The sequence below is a fragment of the Manis javanica genome, chromosome 5 (genome assembly GCF_040802235.1).
Source record: "Manis javanica isolate MJ-LG chromosome 5, MJ_LKY, whole genome shotgun sequence".
NCBI lineage: Eukaryota > Metazoa > Chordata > Mammalia > Pholidota > Manidae > Manis > Manis javanica.
This window is the reverse complement of record NC_133160.1, coordinates 34806946-34827665: the sequence shown is the minus strand read 5'-3', so window position 1 is coordinate 34827665 and position 20720 is coordinate 34806946. Positions and strand designations below refer to the sequence as shown.

At 40.5% G+C, this 20720-nt stretch overlaps 1 protein-coding gene across 2 annotated transcripts in view; it reads left to right on the top strand.

Annotated features, from left to right (window-relative positions):
• Positions 1 to 20720, top strand: part of PAK5 (p21 (RAC1) activated kinase 5) — a 258183-nt gene that overhangs the window by 165307 nt on the left and 72156 nt on the right. For both annotated transcript variants that reach the window (XM_037017616.2, XM_037017617.2), the window contains exon 3: positions 3023 to 3237. In XM_037017616.2, the coding sequence (XP_036873511.2) occupies positions 3034 to 3237 (204 nt within the window). In that variant the 5' untranslated portion in view covers positions 3023 to 3033. The remainder of the gene's footprint in view (positions 1 to 3022; positions 3238 to 20720) is intronic.

The following is a 20720-nucleotide window of genomic DNA, read 5'->3' as shown; positions in this document are numbered from 1 at the left end:
CAAGTACAGACTAAGCATAGACACAACAGAGAGAAAAAACAATTTATCAAACAAATGTTGGGATTTTAAGAGGGTTCTTTACCATGTGTCACTCTGCTTTGTAGTGTAAAAACCCTCAGGACTCTGTCTTTCAGTGGAGTGTGAGATTCCTCATTGCTGTTAGACCAATGACCATCACTAATGGAGTATCACTATACAGCATGAAGATTCTCTCCCTGCATTTAGTCAACTTTGAGCTTCCTGGGAACATTGCTTTAAGATTTGGAATTTAAAAATTTTCCTTTTATGTTGCTTCCTCTGTAACTCCTTAATTCAAACTTAGTAGATATGTAGAACTATATTTATTACCATTTAAATTACAGTTGAATAGTATCACAGGATACAGCATAGGTAAATTAATTTAGCTATGGGTTGCCTCTCCATGACTGTCTTATTTTAAAAAGAGAATAGTAATTGTTCATTAATATTTTCTTATTTACATTCTCAGTTGAATGGCATAGTGACCACTGGGAAATTAACAGTCAGAAAGGAAATAGTGAGACATTTCTGTTGTGGTTCTAAATATATTTGACATAGCATTTTCAGTGTTTGTTCAGGTATGAATACCTGCAAAAAGAACTGTTCTCAAATGATTTTTCTAAGATAATTGCTACCTTGTTTTTTAAAATATGTTCATAAAATTTATCAAAATGCCAAGTAGATTCAGCCAGCACATAATTCAATTATATTTTCTAATGTATTTTTATTTTCACTAAATAATGCTGAGAGATGGTTCATAGAGCTACTTACTTGTTTGACATGATTTCCTGGCCACTGAAAATGTTCCAGGCCCTCATCCAACCAGTCAGTAGCATTACAATCAAGACTCCTTTGAGTTAACACAGTTGTATAACAACTAATACAGTTACCCAGACTGGATGCTGTTACTTGAGATTCTGGAGCAGCTAAAACAGAAAGAGAAAAAATTACGGGCATCTAAAGATGCAAGGTATGGGATAATAAACAGGTCTTTGCTATTAGTTGAGCTTTTTCTACTACAAAATAGAATGGTTTAAGCAACAGTCATTTATCTGTGTCCTGATTCTATAGGTCAGCACTTTGGGTCTAGTTCAGCTGGGTGGTTCTTCTGCTGGTTTTGACTAGACTCACCTAGTCTAGTCACCTGCTGGTCAGCTAGGTGGCTCTGCTTCCAGAGTTGATTTTTGGCTGGGCTCATGAGTGACTGGGTACATCGCCTGTCATCCTCTGGTAGGATAGCCTGGCCTTGTTCTCATGCTGGCTGCTGGTTCCAAGAGCAACAGGATGGTATACCCAAATGTGCAGGCACATTTCTTGCTGTGTGATGGGTTCTGTTGTCTTATTAGCTGCAATCAGTTACACACCCAGGTCCAGAGACTGTGTGGGAGTCGCCCACCCAAGGGCATGGACAAGGATGAAACCTCAGAGGCCATTCCTGTGACAGTCCACTACAACTGGATTCTGTTACTCCTTTAACTCTGGCTTCCATGTTCTCAAATGTGTAAAATCAGTTAACCGATATTTATTAACCTACTTGTAGTAAGGTACTTGAAGAATGTTTTTTAAAAAGTATAAATATGTTTTCCAAGAAAGAGAGCATATCAAGGTATTTTGAGCCTTTCTCATCCATCTTTCACTCATTTTTCATCACCACCTTACATCTGTTTTCCAAATTGGTCTGAAATAACAACCAGGATGAATGAGACAATGGATTTCAGTAGAGGCTGGGGGAGTTAATGCTGTGAAGAACCTGATTACTGTCAAGAGAATATATATCCAGTACTGTGGCCTGAATGTGTCCCTCTAAAGTTCATATGTTGAGCTCTATCCCCTAAGGTCAGGCATTAGAAAGTAGGGTCTTTGGGAAATGATGAGCACGTAAGTGTGGGACCTCATGAATGGGATTAGTGCAGTTATAAGAAGAGGCCAGAGGGACTGCCCTTGTCCCTTCCACATACAAGGTTCCAGCAAAAAATACAGTCATCTAGGAAGCAGGTTGTCTTAACACATTTTCAATACCATAAAGCACACAATGACTATTTTCTAGAGGTGCCCTGGTCACAGAAAATGTTGTAACTAGGTGAAATACATTGTTTCAAAGAGGTAAATATATTGTACAAAATTCTAAATATAATATACAGTGCAAAGTGGGTCTTCCTGCCGGCCTTGTCCCCCTGGCTCCCCTCTGTGCAGGCAATGCCAGTCAAATTTCTTGTATATTTATTTGTCCAGAAGAACATTTAATACTCACAGCACTTACTTTGTGCCAGGTGTTTTTCAAAGTGTTTTACAAATGTTTACTTATTTAACCCTAATAATAATTTTAAGTGTTGAATATAATTATTAACCCCATTCTTTATGTGTACACATATTTGTCATACAAATGTTTTAGATTTCAAGTGCATGTCAGACTTTGAGATGCTCCTCCCCATGTGACAGTCAGCTTTTGCTTTGATAATACCACATAACAAACAAGTCCAAAATCTTAGTGGGCTAATTACAAGCATGTATTTCTTCCTCATGAGTCACCCGTGGCTAGTTGTGGCTAATCTGGGCTTGGCTCCAGACTGGAACTCAGATTTGTGTGTGCTTCATCCATCTCTTCTTCCAGAACCAAGGCTGAGGGAGTATCATTCACCAGAAAGATCTTCATGCCACGTGGCAAGTGCACAAGAGGGGAAGTGGAAACATACTGTGCCTTCAAAAACCGCTCTGCACTGGTGTGCTTGCTCTTCCAAACATATTTCATTGATCAAAGCAGGTCATGTGACCAAGTCCAAAATCAGCGGGGCTGGGAACTGTAATCCACATGGCAAGTACAAGGAAAGAGCAGAATTTTTTTTAATGAAATTACCTAATCTACACACCCTGAAAACCAAACTTTGATCTTTTGCAGCTGATACATAGAGGAATAATTGAAAACTGGCACTGATTTAATAATTTTCCTATGGTCTTCTACTGGCAAGATCTGAACACCTGCCTCTTCTCTGTTTGTATTTCACAGGTTTTTGCATCATGTTTGGAAAGAAAAAGAAAAAGATCGAAATATCTGGCCCTTCCAACTTCGAACACAGGGTTCATACTGGCTTTGATCCACAAGAACAGAAATTTACTGGCCTCCCCCAGCAGTGGCACAGCCTGTTAGCAGACACTGCCAACAGGCCGAAGCCCATGGTAGACCCTTCGTGCATCACTCCCATCCAGCTGGCCCCCATGAAGGTATGGCGAGGGTTCTGTCTTTGAGTTGGCTTAAGTACGTTCTCATTTGATGCAGTTACCATCCTTACAGGAAAGCTCTAAAATGTCTCAATCATGGGTTTGTTGTTAAATATCTAGATTATCCACAATTACTCTTCAGTAATTATAAAGTTCACCACTTATTGTAAATTGCAACACATGGAAAGGAACCTCAGCTTTCAGATGTGAGGTTTTTATTAAATCAGACACATAAAATGCAATCACAAAATAGGAAATTTTTATTTCTGCTTTAAATGGTATTGACTAGTCCTTTTACTGAAGAATATTATCTATCCCCTCTGGTAAATATTGGCAATAACCTCTGATTAGATGTCATATTAGGCAACATTTTGTTGTTTTGCATTTGCCCTCAGAATGTTTAAACTTTTATTTTATATAAAATTTAATACTGACAGGTTTTAACATAATAAATGACTTCATGTATGTATGCACACATACATGTGTATACATATGTATTTATATATGTACATGTTTTACATATCATTGAATATATTTTAATAAGTATACATATATACATATTTGTCTTTATAGTCTCGAGTATTTCAAATGAAAGTGAGTCATTTCTGTCCTAGAATAGGATATAATTTATCTTAAACAAACAGCTAGTTGATTTTTGGCAAGGAATGTTCATAAAAATTACTGCATTAAAGCAGAAATCAGACCCAGTAAGTTTGAGATATGTCAGGAGACTACAAAGAAATCCAGTCATTGCAGTTTCCTTTTGTACCTCAGAATAAGAGTTCTGTAGACCATCAAGCAATTCCCTGAAAGTTCCCTAAGGAAATTGAACATCATTGAAGTTTATCATCATGTTATCCAATAGATAAGATTCTATTCTATATCTCTTAGTCATTGTATTAGTAGACAGCTGCACAAATACTTTATTGTATGTTAACATAAATATTGGATACATTTGAAAAATAAAAGCAGGCACATTTTTAAAGGATACAAAGCCTAGCTGATAAATTACAGGGCATGCTTATAACACATGAGCTAAGTAAGTTAACAATTGTTATTCCATCATCTCTACATGGTCTTGGTCATTTTATTCTGATATTGAACATGTGGGTGTGTTCTGATCAAAGATCAATACAGAATCTTCTCGTCTTATATCTCGAGAATTTGATTTTGTGATAAGATTTGGAAACTTTTCAGGTTACCTAAAATGTAAAATACTCAAAAGATGGTTATATGAGAAGATAAATCTATAGGGACATAAAAAAGAACCTCACATTTAAAAACAGATATTGATCAATATTTAATAGAAACTGAACAATTAACCAACTCTACTGGTTAATATTGGGCAGCGTCCTGCTATTAAATGTGTTTCTCTCTAAGAGCAGCTAATGCTTCACTAATGACCAAGTAATAGGGTGGACCGTATCTAAAAAGAAGCTGGGATTAGAAAGAATTTGCTTTTTAGTTTCATTATTTTTCTCATATCCTAAGTTTTTATAAAACCCATAAAATGGAATATGCAGTAAATTCAGAAGAATCCTCAGCTATTGATCATCATTGTGAATGAAAAAATGCCCACGTGAAACAAGGGCTTATTTTCTTACCCTTGAGTACATTTATCATTTGATGAGGAGCATTCTAGAAGGAGGCAGAGTCTTAGTGTGACAACCTAGCACAAGTCCGAGGATATGTACTCTTTTATTAGAGAGCATGTTTATTATTAGATAAGGACAGAGTATGATTAATTTCACCATAATTTTTCAATTGTCCAGATCCTAGCAGGTCCTGGCCAGCAGTGAGGGAATAAGCTCCCATCTCAGTGATAATTCACCATGCTCAGTGGCTGTAGGAACCTAAGAGGACCTTCTAGCTCATTTCGTCCATCTCCTGGATGGGTTGGCTCATCCTCTTTGACAGAGTTAATGAGCCCCACCAAGAGCTGGAGCAAGGTTTCCTAAGTGCTGAACTTCTGAGCCCCATGACTGTCTTACTATGTGGGCTTCCAGCCTTGATGCCCATGTGTGAGCATCCAGTCTGTAAGAAACGGAAACGTTTGTTCTAGACACTGACACACTAACTGGGAGATGACTGGAAAATACATCTCAAGTATCAATCGAACCCTGGATTTCTGCAAATGGGACTTCAGGCACAGTTTTGCCAATGAGAAAAAAAATAAAAACAGGCGAGGAGTGACAAAGCAGTAGTCAGCTAGGTTCAATTTTCCCCAGGAAGGGTAGAGTTGATCAAATGCTTTTAACTGGAGAACATCCAAGAAACCCGTACTTCATACTCCCCCAAACTCCATGCAGTTGATCCTTTCTGTTTCCAGATGCTATGAGTGCAGGCAGTGATACTGGCATGTGAGACAGTGTTGGTGGTCCAAGAGAATTTGGCTGACCACCAGCCTCTCAGAATAAGGAAATAAAGGGTTCCAGGCCAAAGTGTGCCATGCAGTTTGGATGATCCCCCTCTTTGGAAATGCCTTCTCTGGAGATATCTTCCAAGCCACTTGAGACCATGTGTACTGCGTGCCAGGCAAAATAGATCTCAGCAGTCAGAATAATCCTTGAAATAAGAAGCTATGAGTAAATTGACAGAAAGGAGTGAATAGAGTTGTCCAGATTTAAAGCCCTTTTAGCCAAGTTGTCCAAGTAGAACCAACAATTCTAATTTGGTCAAGTTTTCCTTTAAAGGGAACAAAAAAAGATGGGAGAAATTCACCATTGTAACCCACACTCTCTTCTCTGATTTGAGTTTCAGTTGTTCCTATTTAGAACCCTCTTTAAATTGCTTGTCACATTTACTAGGACACACTTCTTCTGTGGAGATTTATTTAGGTCAGTGTTTCTCAAACTGGAGTCCATCAGAATCACCTGGAGTTTTATCAGGATTTGATAAAACAGATTGCTGGGCCCTCCCCATCTTCTGATTGAGCAGGATTGGGATGGGGCCCATGAATGTGCATTTCTAACAGCTTTCCAGATGCTGCTAATGCCCTGGTCTAGGGACCACACTTTGAGAACCTTGATTTAGGTGATTATAAAGGAATTTATTCACATATGGTATAATCAGTACAAGTTTACACTGGCCAAAATTTCCAAAATTTCAAAAATGTAACCAGAAGACACAGGTTAGTTTGGACCTGTGGCAAAAGTTAAAATTCATGTACCCAAGCATGTGGGCACACCACAATAACCTGAACACCCAAAATCTGGGGTGGGAAGAGGATCCCTTTAAAACATTTGACAAATATCTTTGAGAAACTCCATTTTATATCTAATGTCATTTTGTCCACAAGAACATTTTAAATAATATCAAAATTCCTGCTGAATTACATGCATTTATGCAAAAGGTAGGCTAAATGATCAGATTTGTTCTTGCCTGGTGGTTCTTGAACTTAGGCTTTTATTAGAATCTCCTGATGTGCTTGCTATTAACACAGATTCTTGGGACCCACCCTAGAGATTCCAATTCAATAGGTCTGGGGTGGGCCCCACGATTTGTACATCTAACAAGCTTTCAGATGCTGCTAATGGATGGGGGCACACTTTAAGAAATACTGTCCTAGGTGGACAGAAGCCAGAACTTAATGATCACCTTTGTAATAGCCTAGAAATCATTTGGAAAATGCTAAAAATATATATATTTATATAAAGGATAATATCAAAAAGCCTTTGTTACTTCTACCTAAAGTGAACAAATAGCATATCTTAATATTTACTTCAAATTTATTTTTCATTTTCAAGTAGAACTATAGAAATAATGTTAATAGTATTATTTTGCATATTTAAATTGTATTAAGTGACAAACTATAATATTCTCTAACTTGCTTTTTTACTTACCATGAAATATATTCACATTGTATCTCATAAATGCAATATAGGTTATGAGACACATTCATATTGATATGTAGAAAATTAGCTTATTTAAAAATAATAGCTTTTTTACAGCTTATGTATTTCTCTACTAAGGGATATTGCCAAGTATTTGCTGTTTATAAATAATATTGTTGGGCACATGGTGAGAAGTGATCTTGCAGCAGTTCTCAAAGTGTAGTCTGAAACCTCTTGGGGTCCCTCAAACTCTTTTAGGGAGTCTGCAAGATCAAACCTATTTTCATAAAAATACTAATACATCATTTGCCTATTTTCACTCTCATTCACTCTTAAGTATACAGTGGAGTTTCCTAAAAGCCACATGATATGAGTTGATGTCATTGATCTGACTTGAAATGGATTGTGTGTTTTGTATTCTTACGTTTTAAATGTTTCTCAGTTTTAATTCCAAATGCAGTGTATTTTGATAGATGTAACGTAAGCCAAAGTATTTTGGGGTCCTCAATAATTATAAAAGGCTCTTGAGACTAGAAAGTTTGAGAACCACTGCCTTTGGACTGACATAAAATCTGATTATCTGTGGCTTCTACAACTCTACCCATAGCTTTTGGTGTGTGTGTTTGTTTTTTTCCCTGAAAACAGAGACTTTTGTCATCTCCAATTGGCTGCTAAATTTCTAGTCTCTACAACTGTCTCAAAGATAACTGAATTAGGAATATTCCCTCCCTTTTTTAGGGTCATAGAATATAATTTGTCAAAACCAAGAGTTTTGAAGTCATTTAAAACACCTACATCCTTATTCACTATTTCCCTTTCTAACTGATCTTTCAAACCCTTTGTAGCAATCTCCTTTCTACCCTTTCAAGTTTGAAGGCTCACAGAGAATCCCACTCAAAACTGGCTCTGACTGGGTTTCCTCTATCTTTGTCATCTTCTATGTTTCATAATCTCCCAAAGCTGAGGTTCTCTTCTTGTTTATCTCCTACCACTGCATTAACATCTTTGCATTAAGAACTACCCTACTCACAAACACAGGTAAAATTGAGAGAGGTAAATTCCTCAGGTCTGGCCACCCCATTCTTGAAGACTAGTGTCACTATTTTGTTTTCTCTTCTGTCACAGTGTATGTTGGAAGCTCATCAAACAATGAATGCTTCCACCTTATGTGCTCTGTAATTCTTTACCCTTTCTCTCTCTTCATGATTCACAGTTTTACATCAGGAATTAAATTTTTAGAGCCATGTCATCCTTCTTAGTGCTGTTTCCATGGACTCGCCCTTTCTTTGAATATTTTTTGTAATCAGCATTCCTAAAATACAGGACAACTATCTGATGTTTTCCAGCATTATTTCCCTTTGCCCCAGAGTAAGAGTTTTTCCCAAGGTTTCTTCTCATTTCCTCAGAACTTGTGCGCTCTTCCTTACTGGCCAAAATTGAGTCTAGAAGGATGATTTGTTTTAGCATCCCCTCTACCGTCTGAGGGTTGTCACCAAGGAGTGTCAAACATGCATCAGAGGGTTTTCAGGCTCTTAGCTGAATGAAACTCCCAGCAATTCCAAGCTGAAGGCTGTTTCATCACGACTTTTCTGGCTCCTGTGCCTACTTCATGACTTGTAACAGGAGAGCCTCACACTGACCTTCAGTTGGGCTGAATCCGGCCCTTTCTTTTTTCATGTGACTGTTCTCCACTGGGTACCCTAGTAAAAATCATGGACCCCCCCATGATTTTCTTAGCCTCTGAGGTCCTTGTGGTTTTACCACCTCCCCCTCTTAGATGTGTTTCTACTAAAATATAATGTTGAGCATAAAAGCATCTTTCTTTAGCATGAAATTCAGTGCCCTGATGTTTACCCAGTTGGACACTTAGAAATGGCAAGAGGAAGCCCGAGGAGTCAGCACATTACATTCTAGGTCCAAAACCTGCCAGTTCATAAACTCTGTGGCTTTAGATAAGTCACCTGCCTACTTCTTTGAACAGAAGTTCCCTCATCTGTAAAAGAGAGTGCCCATATTTCTTTTGCAAGCTTGTATGGCCAGATCCGAATTGTCTAAGGAGCTTTAGTGCAGGGAGAAAAATACATTCACTGCTATTTGTACTTAGTTTAATAGTGTGATAAAATTACAGATCTGTTAAGCAATATTTCTAGAAAAACTATCAGTACCTACTAATTATTGAATTAATTGTATCGATCAAATTATATTATACATTTGAATATTAACTAGTCAGAGTCTCCCAAATATTTCATTGGGAGGCTATATCATGTTGGCCATATCAAGTCTTCTCAGCTACTTCAACCTTAAAAAAGAGCAAACTCACATAAACGAAAACAGTCAAGATAAAATATGTCCTAATAGTTGCAAAATATGTTGTTACACCTATATTTGGTGGCTAATAAAAATATTGATTGTATGATTTTGATTCATTTATTCATTATTTCACTATACATCTTATAATTCCTCAGCTTATACCACAGTACTTATTTGTACCCCTTGCCTAGGGTGACAGAGCCCCAGCTGCATTTGGTTGCCCCACACCCTTTCTCTCCTCCTTCTGCGTCCTTTTCCCTAAAAGGTTAATGATTACTTTGTGTGCCCTTCCACCTCCAAAGTATTTGCTTTTGATAAGAGAAGCATAAGAGGAAGACATTAATTCCAAGGAAAGAGCCTTTATATATTACAGTACCAGACTGGTGAGTGAAGTGGTTGTATTTTTGAGCAGGGGAAATTCTCCAATTTGCTTCCAGTAGCACAGGAAAGATTGATTGGCCTTGAGAAGCCTGGCAATGAAACTCAACACCATAATCAGAGATGTGGATGATCCGTGAGGTACTGATCAGGCACAGCCTGTGTTCATAGGCGCTTCACATATGCCGTCGGTGGAGGACAGAGTTATTGAACTCAGTTCTTCACTCCTCTCACTGCAACCTCTGAGGTCTGAGTACTTCCCCACCTCTTGAATTTGGGCTTGCCCGTGTGACCTGTGCTGGCCAGTGGGGTGATGTGAGCACAGGCTTGCAGTTTACAGCCAAGAGGCCCCTTTGTGCTCCTCCTCATCACTGTCCATGCCGTGGACAGTTCAGCGATTCCGGAAAAGCTAGCAGCACGTGGGCCAGAATCACTTGCATCCCTGGTTTGAAGCAGCTGCCCAGGCCCAGGCTCATTATGGAGCACTGAGGGTGGAGTCATTTGTTACTCAGCATTATTGGGCAACTGACATGATCCTGGCCTCCAAATCAGGTGTTCAGCTGGGTGGTATTTACTCCATCTTTTAGGTGAAGAGTGGTATCAGGGTTAAAGAACTTGCTGAAGATCTCACAGCTAGTAACTGGAAGAGGCCTAGGATTCAAGCCCTAAACCTGACTCAAAAACCCATGTTTACAATGACTGCACCACCCCGCCCCCGATGATAAGGGTGTATTAGGGCTTGGGAAAATGTTGCATGCATAAAAGATGCTAAGTCAAAAAAAAAATCACTTCCTTCTAATCTAGTCTTGCCTTTTCATCTAACTGAGACTCAGGGAGGGTAAAGTGATTCTCTCGAGGTCAGAGCAAGTTAATGCCAGATGTCAGACTCTTTCTGTGTACAGGGGATGCTTCTGATTCAAGCATTTAGAAAATTTAGCCCATGAACTAGCACTCAAGATTTCGACATGGACATCATTTAAGTGCCTCCCTCACTACAATTTCTTATCAGTACTGCCATGACTTCATTTTCTAGTTGGACTCAAAGCCCTTCATTATGCATGTGATCCACAAGTCTTCTCCAGTAAATTAAGCAAACTATTTAAACAGGAACTATCAGTGAAAGTGTGCACCAAGAAGCAAAGGAGTATATGTGCAAACACAGGCTGCTTGCTCTCCAGGATGGCTTACTGCTCCCAGAGGCAATCATATTTGAGGTCAAACAGCAAACCCTCAAATCACAACCATCTCTACAGAATTCTGTTGGTTTACCATTGAGTGGCCTGCTGTGACTTCCTGGCAGCTGAACTCATCCAGGGAGGATGGCTCTGCTTTTATAACAAAAATTCTATATAAAGGGAGATGATATTCTCAGAAATGCCTTATTTGCCCCAGCTCTTCTCTCCTGGCAGGAACGACCTAACTGAAAATAATCCTTCTAAATCAAAAGAAAAAAGTATGTGGCTCTCAGTGACTCCCACACATGCTTGGAACTGGATATAATTTTACCTCTCCTTTAACATCTCACAGAAATTGGGGCACTAGAATGGCAGCTTTAAGTTTCTTTGGGGGCACTGTCAGATCCTATAGTTTTTATCATTTTGTCATGCAGTTTTATATTTTTATTGAGGTACATACAATAAAGTGCAGAAATCTTGGTGAAGAGCTCAATGAATTTTGACATGTTTACACACTCATGTAACCATCACCCCATGAAATTTTAGATACAACATGTATATTGTCAACTATTTAAATGAGTGATAAAGTCATTTATCAATGCTTTCATGATTTCCAAGCAGCACATCGATCCAGATGATTGGATGTTACTAATGTTCACTATAAGCATATTAAAATCTCAGTGAAAAAAAGCTGTGCCAAAATGACACTCACCTAAGAGTTTGCCATCATCGCACAATCCTTTGCCTATGGAGAATCTTTGTATTAGTTTCCCATTGCTGCGTAACAAATTACCCAAATGGCTTAAGTGAACCCATGCTTCTTACCTCACAGTTTCTTTGTCTGGATGTTTGAGGTACATGTTAACTGGGCTTAACTGGGCTTAATTCTCACAAGGCTACAGCTGGGGTCAGGTGGGCTTCATTGCTCTCTGGGGGCTTGACTGGGGAAGAATCTACTTCCAAGCTCATTTCAGTTGTTGGCAGAATTCATTTCCTTGTGTTTGTAGAACTCATGGCAGCTTGTTTCTTCAAAGCCAGCAGGAGAGGGACAGCACACAGCTTGGAGCCCTATGCATCTATCATGGCATAATCACACAGTGATATCCCATCACTCTTGCTATATCATCTAAAAATTCATGGGAGGGATATCCTGTCACCTTTGCCATATTAGGTTGGTTAGAAGCAAGCCTCAAGTCCTGCCCACACTCATGGAGAGGGGATTACACAAAGGCATGGGCACCAGGAAGTTGGAGGATTGGGGGTCACTCTAGGGCTTGTGCACTCTGGTTCCCAGTGTCCCTCCCACATGCAAAATGCACTCACCCCTGCCCCAATTCCCAAAGTGTCCGTCTGTTACTGTGTCAGCTCACAGTTAAATCAGGATTGGGTATGGAAGAAGTGCTTCAGTATAACCTACTAAGTATAACCACTGGGGCACAATTCCTCTCCAGCTGTGGATTTGGGAAACTGAAGAGACAAGTCTATTCATCAGCTTTCCCAACTTATGATGGTTGATGGTGGGCAGGAATAGGATAATAGCTATAGACATTACAGTTCAGTACAAAAGAAATGAAAGGTAAAAAGGAAGCACTGGTCCAAAGCTGTTCCAAAATCCAACCTGGCAAATGGTGGATGTTCCTTGATTGGGTTTCAGGGCTCGGGAAGAATCCTCTGTGGCTCAGGCTCCACCCTTCAGGTTCTTGGTTCTGGCCTACTTTCTCATGAAGGGTAGCCCATGTTTGCTGCCAAGTAGTTGTATCAACCTGCTTTCTACTGCCAGTAGGACTGGGGAGGAGGGATCTGAAAGCCTCCTTTGTAATGTCTCTGTCCCTTGCAGTCCAAGCTATCAGTGTTTCTACTGAAACAGTTTCTCAAGAACTTTGTAGATTGTGTGTGATTTCACTGTGGTTCAGTCTATTAGGCAAAGCAATATCCATAGATATTTTTAAGATAAACCCTCCTGTTCTAGCCTCCTGCTAAAATGGCTGAGGAACAATGTCTTAGGTCTGTTGTTGGACATTTAGTTATGTTGAGTGCTAATTTTCTTTAAATTGGGAAGTTCATTATATCCAAAAGGGTGAGAATTTCCATTCTTCTATGTGAAGGTAGAATTTTTGAATGCAAGGTACTACCTGTAGTTATTTGGCTTCTTTAGATTCTCACCTTCCAGTTTCAGAGCCCAATTAGCCCCATTAGCCAGTTCCAAACCTGTTCCAAAATCCAACCTGGCAAATCGTGGGTGTTCCTTGTGGCACATGTGACATGACTGCTGTGATTTTCCACCTCCATATCCTCGGATCTTCATGGTTTGTCAGTGATTTGGCTTTAGGAACAAAGAGCCTAAAACAGGAAACAATTTTTTAACCCATCAGCTATGCTTCACATTTCCAAGTTAATGAATAAAAATAAAGCCAAGGGATTAACAAGATTTTGCAAATTAGCAAGAACCAGAGAGATTCTCCCAGAACACAGGAAAAAAAGCAAATAAAAATAACTTTCACCTGACTTTTGATAACTTCACACCAAAAATCTATGCTCAGAACTGTCTCCTCCCTCAGGAGTGAGCTTGGCTCAGTGAGGGAAGACATCCGGGTGCTAGTCATCTCTCTGTGGCATGATTTTAGCTGTAGTTGAGGACACATCCCTTTCTCGTGCTGGGTTAACATTCTCTCCACTCGAAACTACATCGTCCTGCCTTGTAAAGTTGTCATGTGGATCAAAGCAAACAATAAAGAACTTCAAAATAAAAGAATCCTCTGCAAATTCAAGATGGTAGTGATGGGGATGATAGTAGAAGTGGTTGGTGGTGGCAAAGGTTGGGGGGGAGGTCAGCAGTAAAAATCTTTTAAATCTTCACGAAAGGCTACTTGTACATGTTAAAGCCTCACAACTATTTTATGCCCAATTACAAAATTCAGTTGTCTACAAGCCAGTGTGACTATTGGGTATGTGTGCACTTGACTTCCAAATTTGCTGGTAACAGATTACCAATTTGGTTTTCTCTATGGGTTACAAACTCACTCCAGGGCATGGAGCTGGAGTTATGATACTAGTACATCTGAGGAGACATGTCTGCATTGGAACCTTACTATGGGAGGGTAGCTTTTGTCATCCTTATTTTACGGATTGGTAATCTGGGGTTTAGAGAACACCAGAGACTTGCCAAACGTGCACAATTATCCAATGACAGAGTTGGAACACACCCCCACCCAGCTCATGAGATGCCAGGGCCTTTCCAGGGAGCAGAGCTGTGTTTAAGATGGACAGTTGCTGAGGGAATAACGGCATTAATAGCATATTCCAAGGCAGAGATGTGAGGAGAAAACCTAAACCTTAATTTAAAAATATATATATAATTTGGAAGAAACTCTGTTTGCTTTATCTCTGTAATATTTCCACCCAATCCTGGGCATGGCAGGAAAACCCTTCCTAAGCGCCTTCTGAGTGTTCAAATACTATTTCTAATTTATTCACCACAGCAATACCTTTGTTAGGTATTCAACATGTATTTGCTCAGCACGCTAGACATTGTGCCAGCACTTGCTGAGATGTGAGATGTGTACATCCATGACTGACATACTGATAACTAATAGAGGCTTAAATTTTTATAGAATCGGGCCAAATTTGAATTTCCTGGTACAATTCTCCCATGCCTTATTTATTTTTACAGCAAAAATTTTCTATCTCTGCCAAATTCTGAGAGAGAGATGTAAGTCCCTCTCTAGGACTGTGATTTTTAACATGCTTTCCGTGTGATATTTTATTCTCTAATGTTGGACCTCAGATGCAGCATTGAGTTAAAATTTTCCTTGACTACAGGGCATACTGTCACCCCAGAGTGGAATTGTTGGGTCATAAGACATATATACCCTTAAATTGAGTTGCCAAATGTCTCTCCAGACTGGTGATACCCGTGCAACCTGCCATCCCTTAAAACTCACCCCACCCCCTGCCATAAATCTCACCCCACCCCTAAAGCCTTGGCATCATAAACCATTCTAATATTTGCAGTTCCAAGGAGGGGCTCATTGTGGTGTTCATTTCTTTTCTCTGACTGCTAGTCTGTTTGATCATCACCTGATATCACTGTTGACCGTTGGACTTCTTAGTCTATGAATTGCATGTTCAGATCCTTTGCCAAGTTTTTTATGGGTTTTCTTGTGTTTTCTGTTGTGTTTGTTGCAAGACATCGTTTTACTTTAGTAAGCATTTGTTTAGTGCATTGAACTTTAAATGCCCCCTTGTCTGATGTTTATATTTCCAAACCTGATTTCTTCTGGTTTATACTTATCTGGTATATCTTTGTCTGATGCTGTATTTTCTTTTGTGTGTGTATGTGTAAGCATTTTCTTGGAAACAGCATAGAGTTGTTTAGTTTTAAGTTACTTTGTCTCCACTCTGTCATTTATCAGAATTCAATACAGTTACAGTTAGTAGCATGACTCATATATTTTTTTTCTTCCATATGAGTGCTTTCACTTAACATTATCTTGTAATTTTTTTCTTTTGCTTATTTTCTTGTTCATTTGATCATGTTGCTTTGCATTGTCAACTTGGAGGTCCCACTTTTCCACTCCACTAATGGATTCTCCCCTTTTCTCTACCCTTGGGATCAGATACCTCCTCCTTTACTATTTTATAAACAAAATCCCAACTAATTCCCCTAATGAGATGTGCTGAGTCCCCCTGCAAGGTGCTGTGTCCTCCCTATCCCCACTCCAGTAAGGCAGTATATTTAGAAAATGTTCACCTCTTCTTCCCCTTATCCACGGATATTTTTATTTCGCTCACATCTCCCAAACTCTTAGATTTTTATGAAATTATCTTACGTTTCTAGCACTAAGCTATTAAAATTTCCATTATCTTAAGACCCTTATTTAGCAATATTATGTCTTTATCCATTCTTAGTTCATATGTATGTATATATATTGAGAGACAGAGACAGAGCCAGAGTGCACACCCAGCTGGTTGCTCGACTTTCTCCTCTCCTTTCAAGGCTGGCCTCATCCTGAGGTCATTGTTCTGGATTGGTGCTGCCCAGTTGGGTAGCCACTACCTACTTAGAGATCCTGAGCTATGGAAATATGGCAAGTGTGCCTTAGGGACTGAATTTTAAATTTTAAATTAAATTGATTTGAATTTGAAATTAAATAGTCACATATGGCTAGCAGCTACCATATTGAATAAGACGGGTCTAGGTCGTTTGATGTTTGGAAGGTGTCTTGACTTTGGTATTAGCTCTACAGTGAGTGTATGAATGCTTCCCTTTCTTAATTCTAATATAGGATCATGTAGAGGTTGGGTTATGATTTTACTGATAAGTGAATTATATTTTGGTTGAGTACAGGCTTCTCGGTCCCTGTCCCTCAGGGTGTGTTCCTGGAACCTGGGATGGGATTCTTGTACAAGTGATTAACTGAAGGGGAGAAACCTGTAACAATGAGATAAGAAGGACAGAAGAGTGAGCCGGGCAGAGAGGTGGCTTCAGCAGGAGTCTAGCTCAGCTTGATCCCACAGGGAGCTCTGAGGTGTGAATGGCTCTATAGGGTCACCACACCTGGAGGTAACAGCTTTGACCTTTATTCCCACTTATCAGTCACTGGCTATAGGCCACTCCAAAGAAGGGCGTGAGCCCCTTCAAGGAAACTGAGGACAGTTCTCAGGAGAAGTGGACAGTGGGGTGCTATTAGCACCAGTACTCAGCTCCCGGTAAAGGGGACATGGTCAGGCACCCCCGTGTGTGCCCCATGCCCGTTACACTTCAGGAGTTCAGAAAATAAGCCCTTTGATATTCTTCTTCCTCTCCTCGAAGGATATAAATTATTTTAGAGTTGAGGAATTTTCCTGGATATGCTGAGGTGTGACTTTTTTTTTAATCAGTCCTGCCTTGAGCTCAGTGAACCCTTTTAACTGCATACTCAGGTCTTCCCTTAGCACAGAGAAATGCCCATCTATTATTTGTTAAACTATGTCCTCCATCTGTTCTTTTTCATTCTCTTGGCACTCTTGTTATTTTGCATGTTAAGTCTCTTTTTTCCACCTCATGATTTTCATCTCTGTATTTTTGCCATTTTTAAGACATTTCTCCCAAGTATCAGGCCACAGCAGTTCACCATCACCTCCTTCAAACCACATACAGAATTGTCTAGTTCTAGACATACGCTTTTGTGCCACACTTGAACCATCACAGACATTCTTGCTTTTTCCATCTAAGTTGTCCCCTCCCTCTTATAGTAACTGTTTGCTGATTATAATTTTAACTTGCTCTGAGCTGACACCTCTCTCTGGTTGCTGGACCCTTTAGTTGGAGAGATATATATATTATACATACTACACACATATGCATTTACACACACATTCATATTCCAGCTCACTGATACCCAGGCCTAGCTGTTTTCTTTCCAAGTGGCAGTGGTCCCTCAATTAGAGGAAGGTGGAGTGCTCTGCCTCTAGGGACTCATGCTGCAGTGCAGGCTGATCCATTCCCCATGGAGACACCTGGAGAAAGCCCCTCTCTTCTGCCACAGTCTCCTTGTATGTCCCCAGCCTCAAGGGCAGAGGCTCTGCTTGGCTTTTCTGTCTGTATTACTTCTCCAGAGCTAGGCAGACCGTGCTGGTGAAGTCCCCCTCACTCTGGGTCCACGTTGTGCTGTGGGCTATGTTCTTCCCAGGATCTGCCCCTGCTTTCCACCCATCCATTGCTCAGGGGAAGCAAGCCCACTAGCTCTCTCTGTGGAGATGTCCTCAGCACCTGAACTTTGCTGATGTCCAGCTGCCTGTAGTCCCCAGAAGCCATTTGGTGGAGAGAAGTAGACAGACCAGAATTGGACATGGAGAAGAAGGGAGCGATGCCTGGGTCACTGTGGTTCCCACTTCCTCCTCCTGCTCCTGCCATCCTTCTGAAGAGACCCACATTCAGATTTTCATTCTCCCATTTGTTTCAGTACATGCCTGCCATGGGCCAAGTGCCGGGCCACATGCCGGGGACACAGCAGTGCACAGCTCAGGAAGCCTCCCAAGAACATTTACTCCAGAGGGGTATTAATTACAGGTGTGATCCGTACACTTCTCTGTAGGGTGCTGGAAAGGGGCACACAGAGCGTGGGCTGGAACGGCGGAGGTTCTCACTTTTCTGGCGTCAGCACCCACCTGGTTGTCCTGACCAAGCAACCTGCCGTGTTAGCTGTGCTCTAAAGGTGTCAGTTTCATTCCGTTTCTTGCTTGGACAATGTCTAACAAGTGTATCCAAAGAAAGGTGGCCAAGATGCTGGGGAACTGAGAGCTGAGGCCATTGGAAGAAGGTTGAGAATCCTGTGTCAAGGACTCAGTCTCAGAGTGGTTGCCCTGTGGGAGAGGACTTCAGGATACTCTAGGAATCTTCTGGAAGGAAAAACAGGAAGAGACAAGTTAGAGGAAGGACAGAGAAGCCCCAGGACTGCACTCTCAGTAGAGCAGGACTTGGAAACTGTGTGTGTTCTCCGGCACTGGAAGGGGCCACCGGGAGAGTAGTGAGATGCCCATCAGGAATGTTCCAGTATCGCAGAAGGACTGGACTAGAGAAATTTGTTAGGGATGCCATGAGAAGGAAGAGTGTAGAGAGGAATGGAAAAGGGGTAGGAGGCATAAAAAACATGGCCATGGTTAGGCAGTTGTGTCTCCTTCAAGGAAAAGCTGGGGAAGAATGGAACTGCTTTTTATTACCTCTTGCCAAGTCCTAGATGGCATCTAAGTTTCCTAAGACTGAATACAACCATGCTATCTTTTTTCTTCTATTTCCCTCTGGTCTACCAAAAACAAAACAGCAATAAAGAAGAGAGTCTGCCTTCCTAACCTCCGCTTAAAACCTTCAGTCCTGAAGCATATGCTCTTAGGAATATGTGCATTCATCACAGCTTTCTTGAATTTGCTAATACATTCTACTTACAGAACTGTGCTTGTCACCAAGCAGGCGCTCGATAAATATTTGATGATTGAATTAACATGTTCCAGTCCATAATAGCGTGTCATTTGTATTAACCTATATCCCAGCAGTAACACTGAGTAGGGAATCTTACCGAAAATACTGCAACCATGAGCAGAGCTGTTTCTTTACTCTGATTATACTGTAGTATGTTGATGAAATTTTGGGGGCACCTGATGTTTTTATACATGTACGTAAAATGACTTGAAACTTTGTACATTAGGCACTTATCCCATCTGTTAAAGTTTTATTTACTGTACAGCTACAGCCTCGTTCGGATGGTGTGAGTGCTGTGTTCCTTAGAGTATGCTGTCCTCTACTGGGAACGCAGCCACATTACAAGTCTACCATCTTCTGTACAGTATACTTATCAAAAGTTTTTCATATTAATGTTAGCTCATTGAAGGTAAAATAGTTGTGTAATTTATTTTGGTAGCATCAATATTTTTTCCACGGTGTGTCTTCAAATTCAGGACACAATTTAGGAACAAAAGTCAGGTTTCTTGGGTCCTAGTCTCGATCTGGCAAACTAACGATATCTCTGCTTCAGTTTCTTCATTTTTCAGTTAAGGGTTAACTGGGTCTGCTGTTTTTAATGCCAGCACATCAACCAACAGTTTTAAAAATTCCACTTGGGAATTAATTAAAATACAAATCCCCAGAGACACGCCCTTGGAGTTTGATTCAGTATCTCAAAGAACCACTGGTTTAACAGGTTTCTTTCTGTTGGTTTCAGCTTTAAATTCTGGCTTATTCAAGAAAAATGCAAAGGTGCCACCTAGTGTCCATGAACAGTTTATACAGCCTCCGAGTCAGAATTAACTGAATCAATAAGCAGTGGATAACACCTTCAGCATGTTATGTTGCTACATCAGATATGGACATACTGAAGCTCAAACTTCCAGTGTTTCCAGTTAAAAATGCAATAAAATTTGCATTTCATTAGGGAAGCCAGTGCTGTAGTGAGATAAGCAAATCTTACCTCATGAACTCACTTGTAATAATTGTTTTGTTCTCTCTTGATTTATGAGTTGGCCTTTTTCTGAATTTAGGTTGTGTCTGAATCACACACAGTTGCAGCAGTACAATTTTTTGCAACCATCTGTATTTTTACACAACTCCAGAAAGACTGGAGAGAAGTGAGAGAAAATGTGCCCAGAGGAATATGGAAATGTCTAACTCCTTCCCATTCTTACTGGCAATGAGCAACAGACTGCTAAGGGATACAACAGTGCTCCACCTCCACTCATTGCCCACCATGAGCTTCTGTCCTTAGATTCTAACTGCTCATAGAAAGCTCAAGTTCCCGGGTGTCTAGGAAAAGATATGTGCTTTGTCTGGCACCGTACCCCAGCATGTAACCCTATCCTGCCATACAGCCTTCTCCCAGCGCAGTGCACAGGCCAGCAACTTCAGCATCTCCTGGGAGCTTGTTAGATGCAGAGTCTCAGGTGCACCCCAGACCTGCTGAATCAGAATCTACATTTTAATAGGACATCTAAGTGATAGGTGTGCACCCTGACGCTTACAAAGCACCATGATAGAGAGCATCAAGATTTTAGCCAAAGGGAACTCTTATTTCTTTCCTTATGGGCTGCTTCCCCTTGCTGTGTCCCCAGGAGCATAAACTAGGACAAGCATCAGACAGATCTGGCTTTTGCATCAGAATTTGCTGCTTACTGCCCACGTGGTTTGGGCCAGTTCCTTGATCTCCCCCTGTCCCTGGTTCCTCCTGTCTGTGGTAGGGGAGACATGATACTTGCTACGGGAGATGTGTGCGCTGATGTCTGCCACGTGCCTGGCTTGATGCCTGTCTCACGGTCTGTCCCT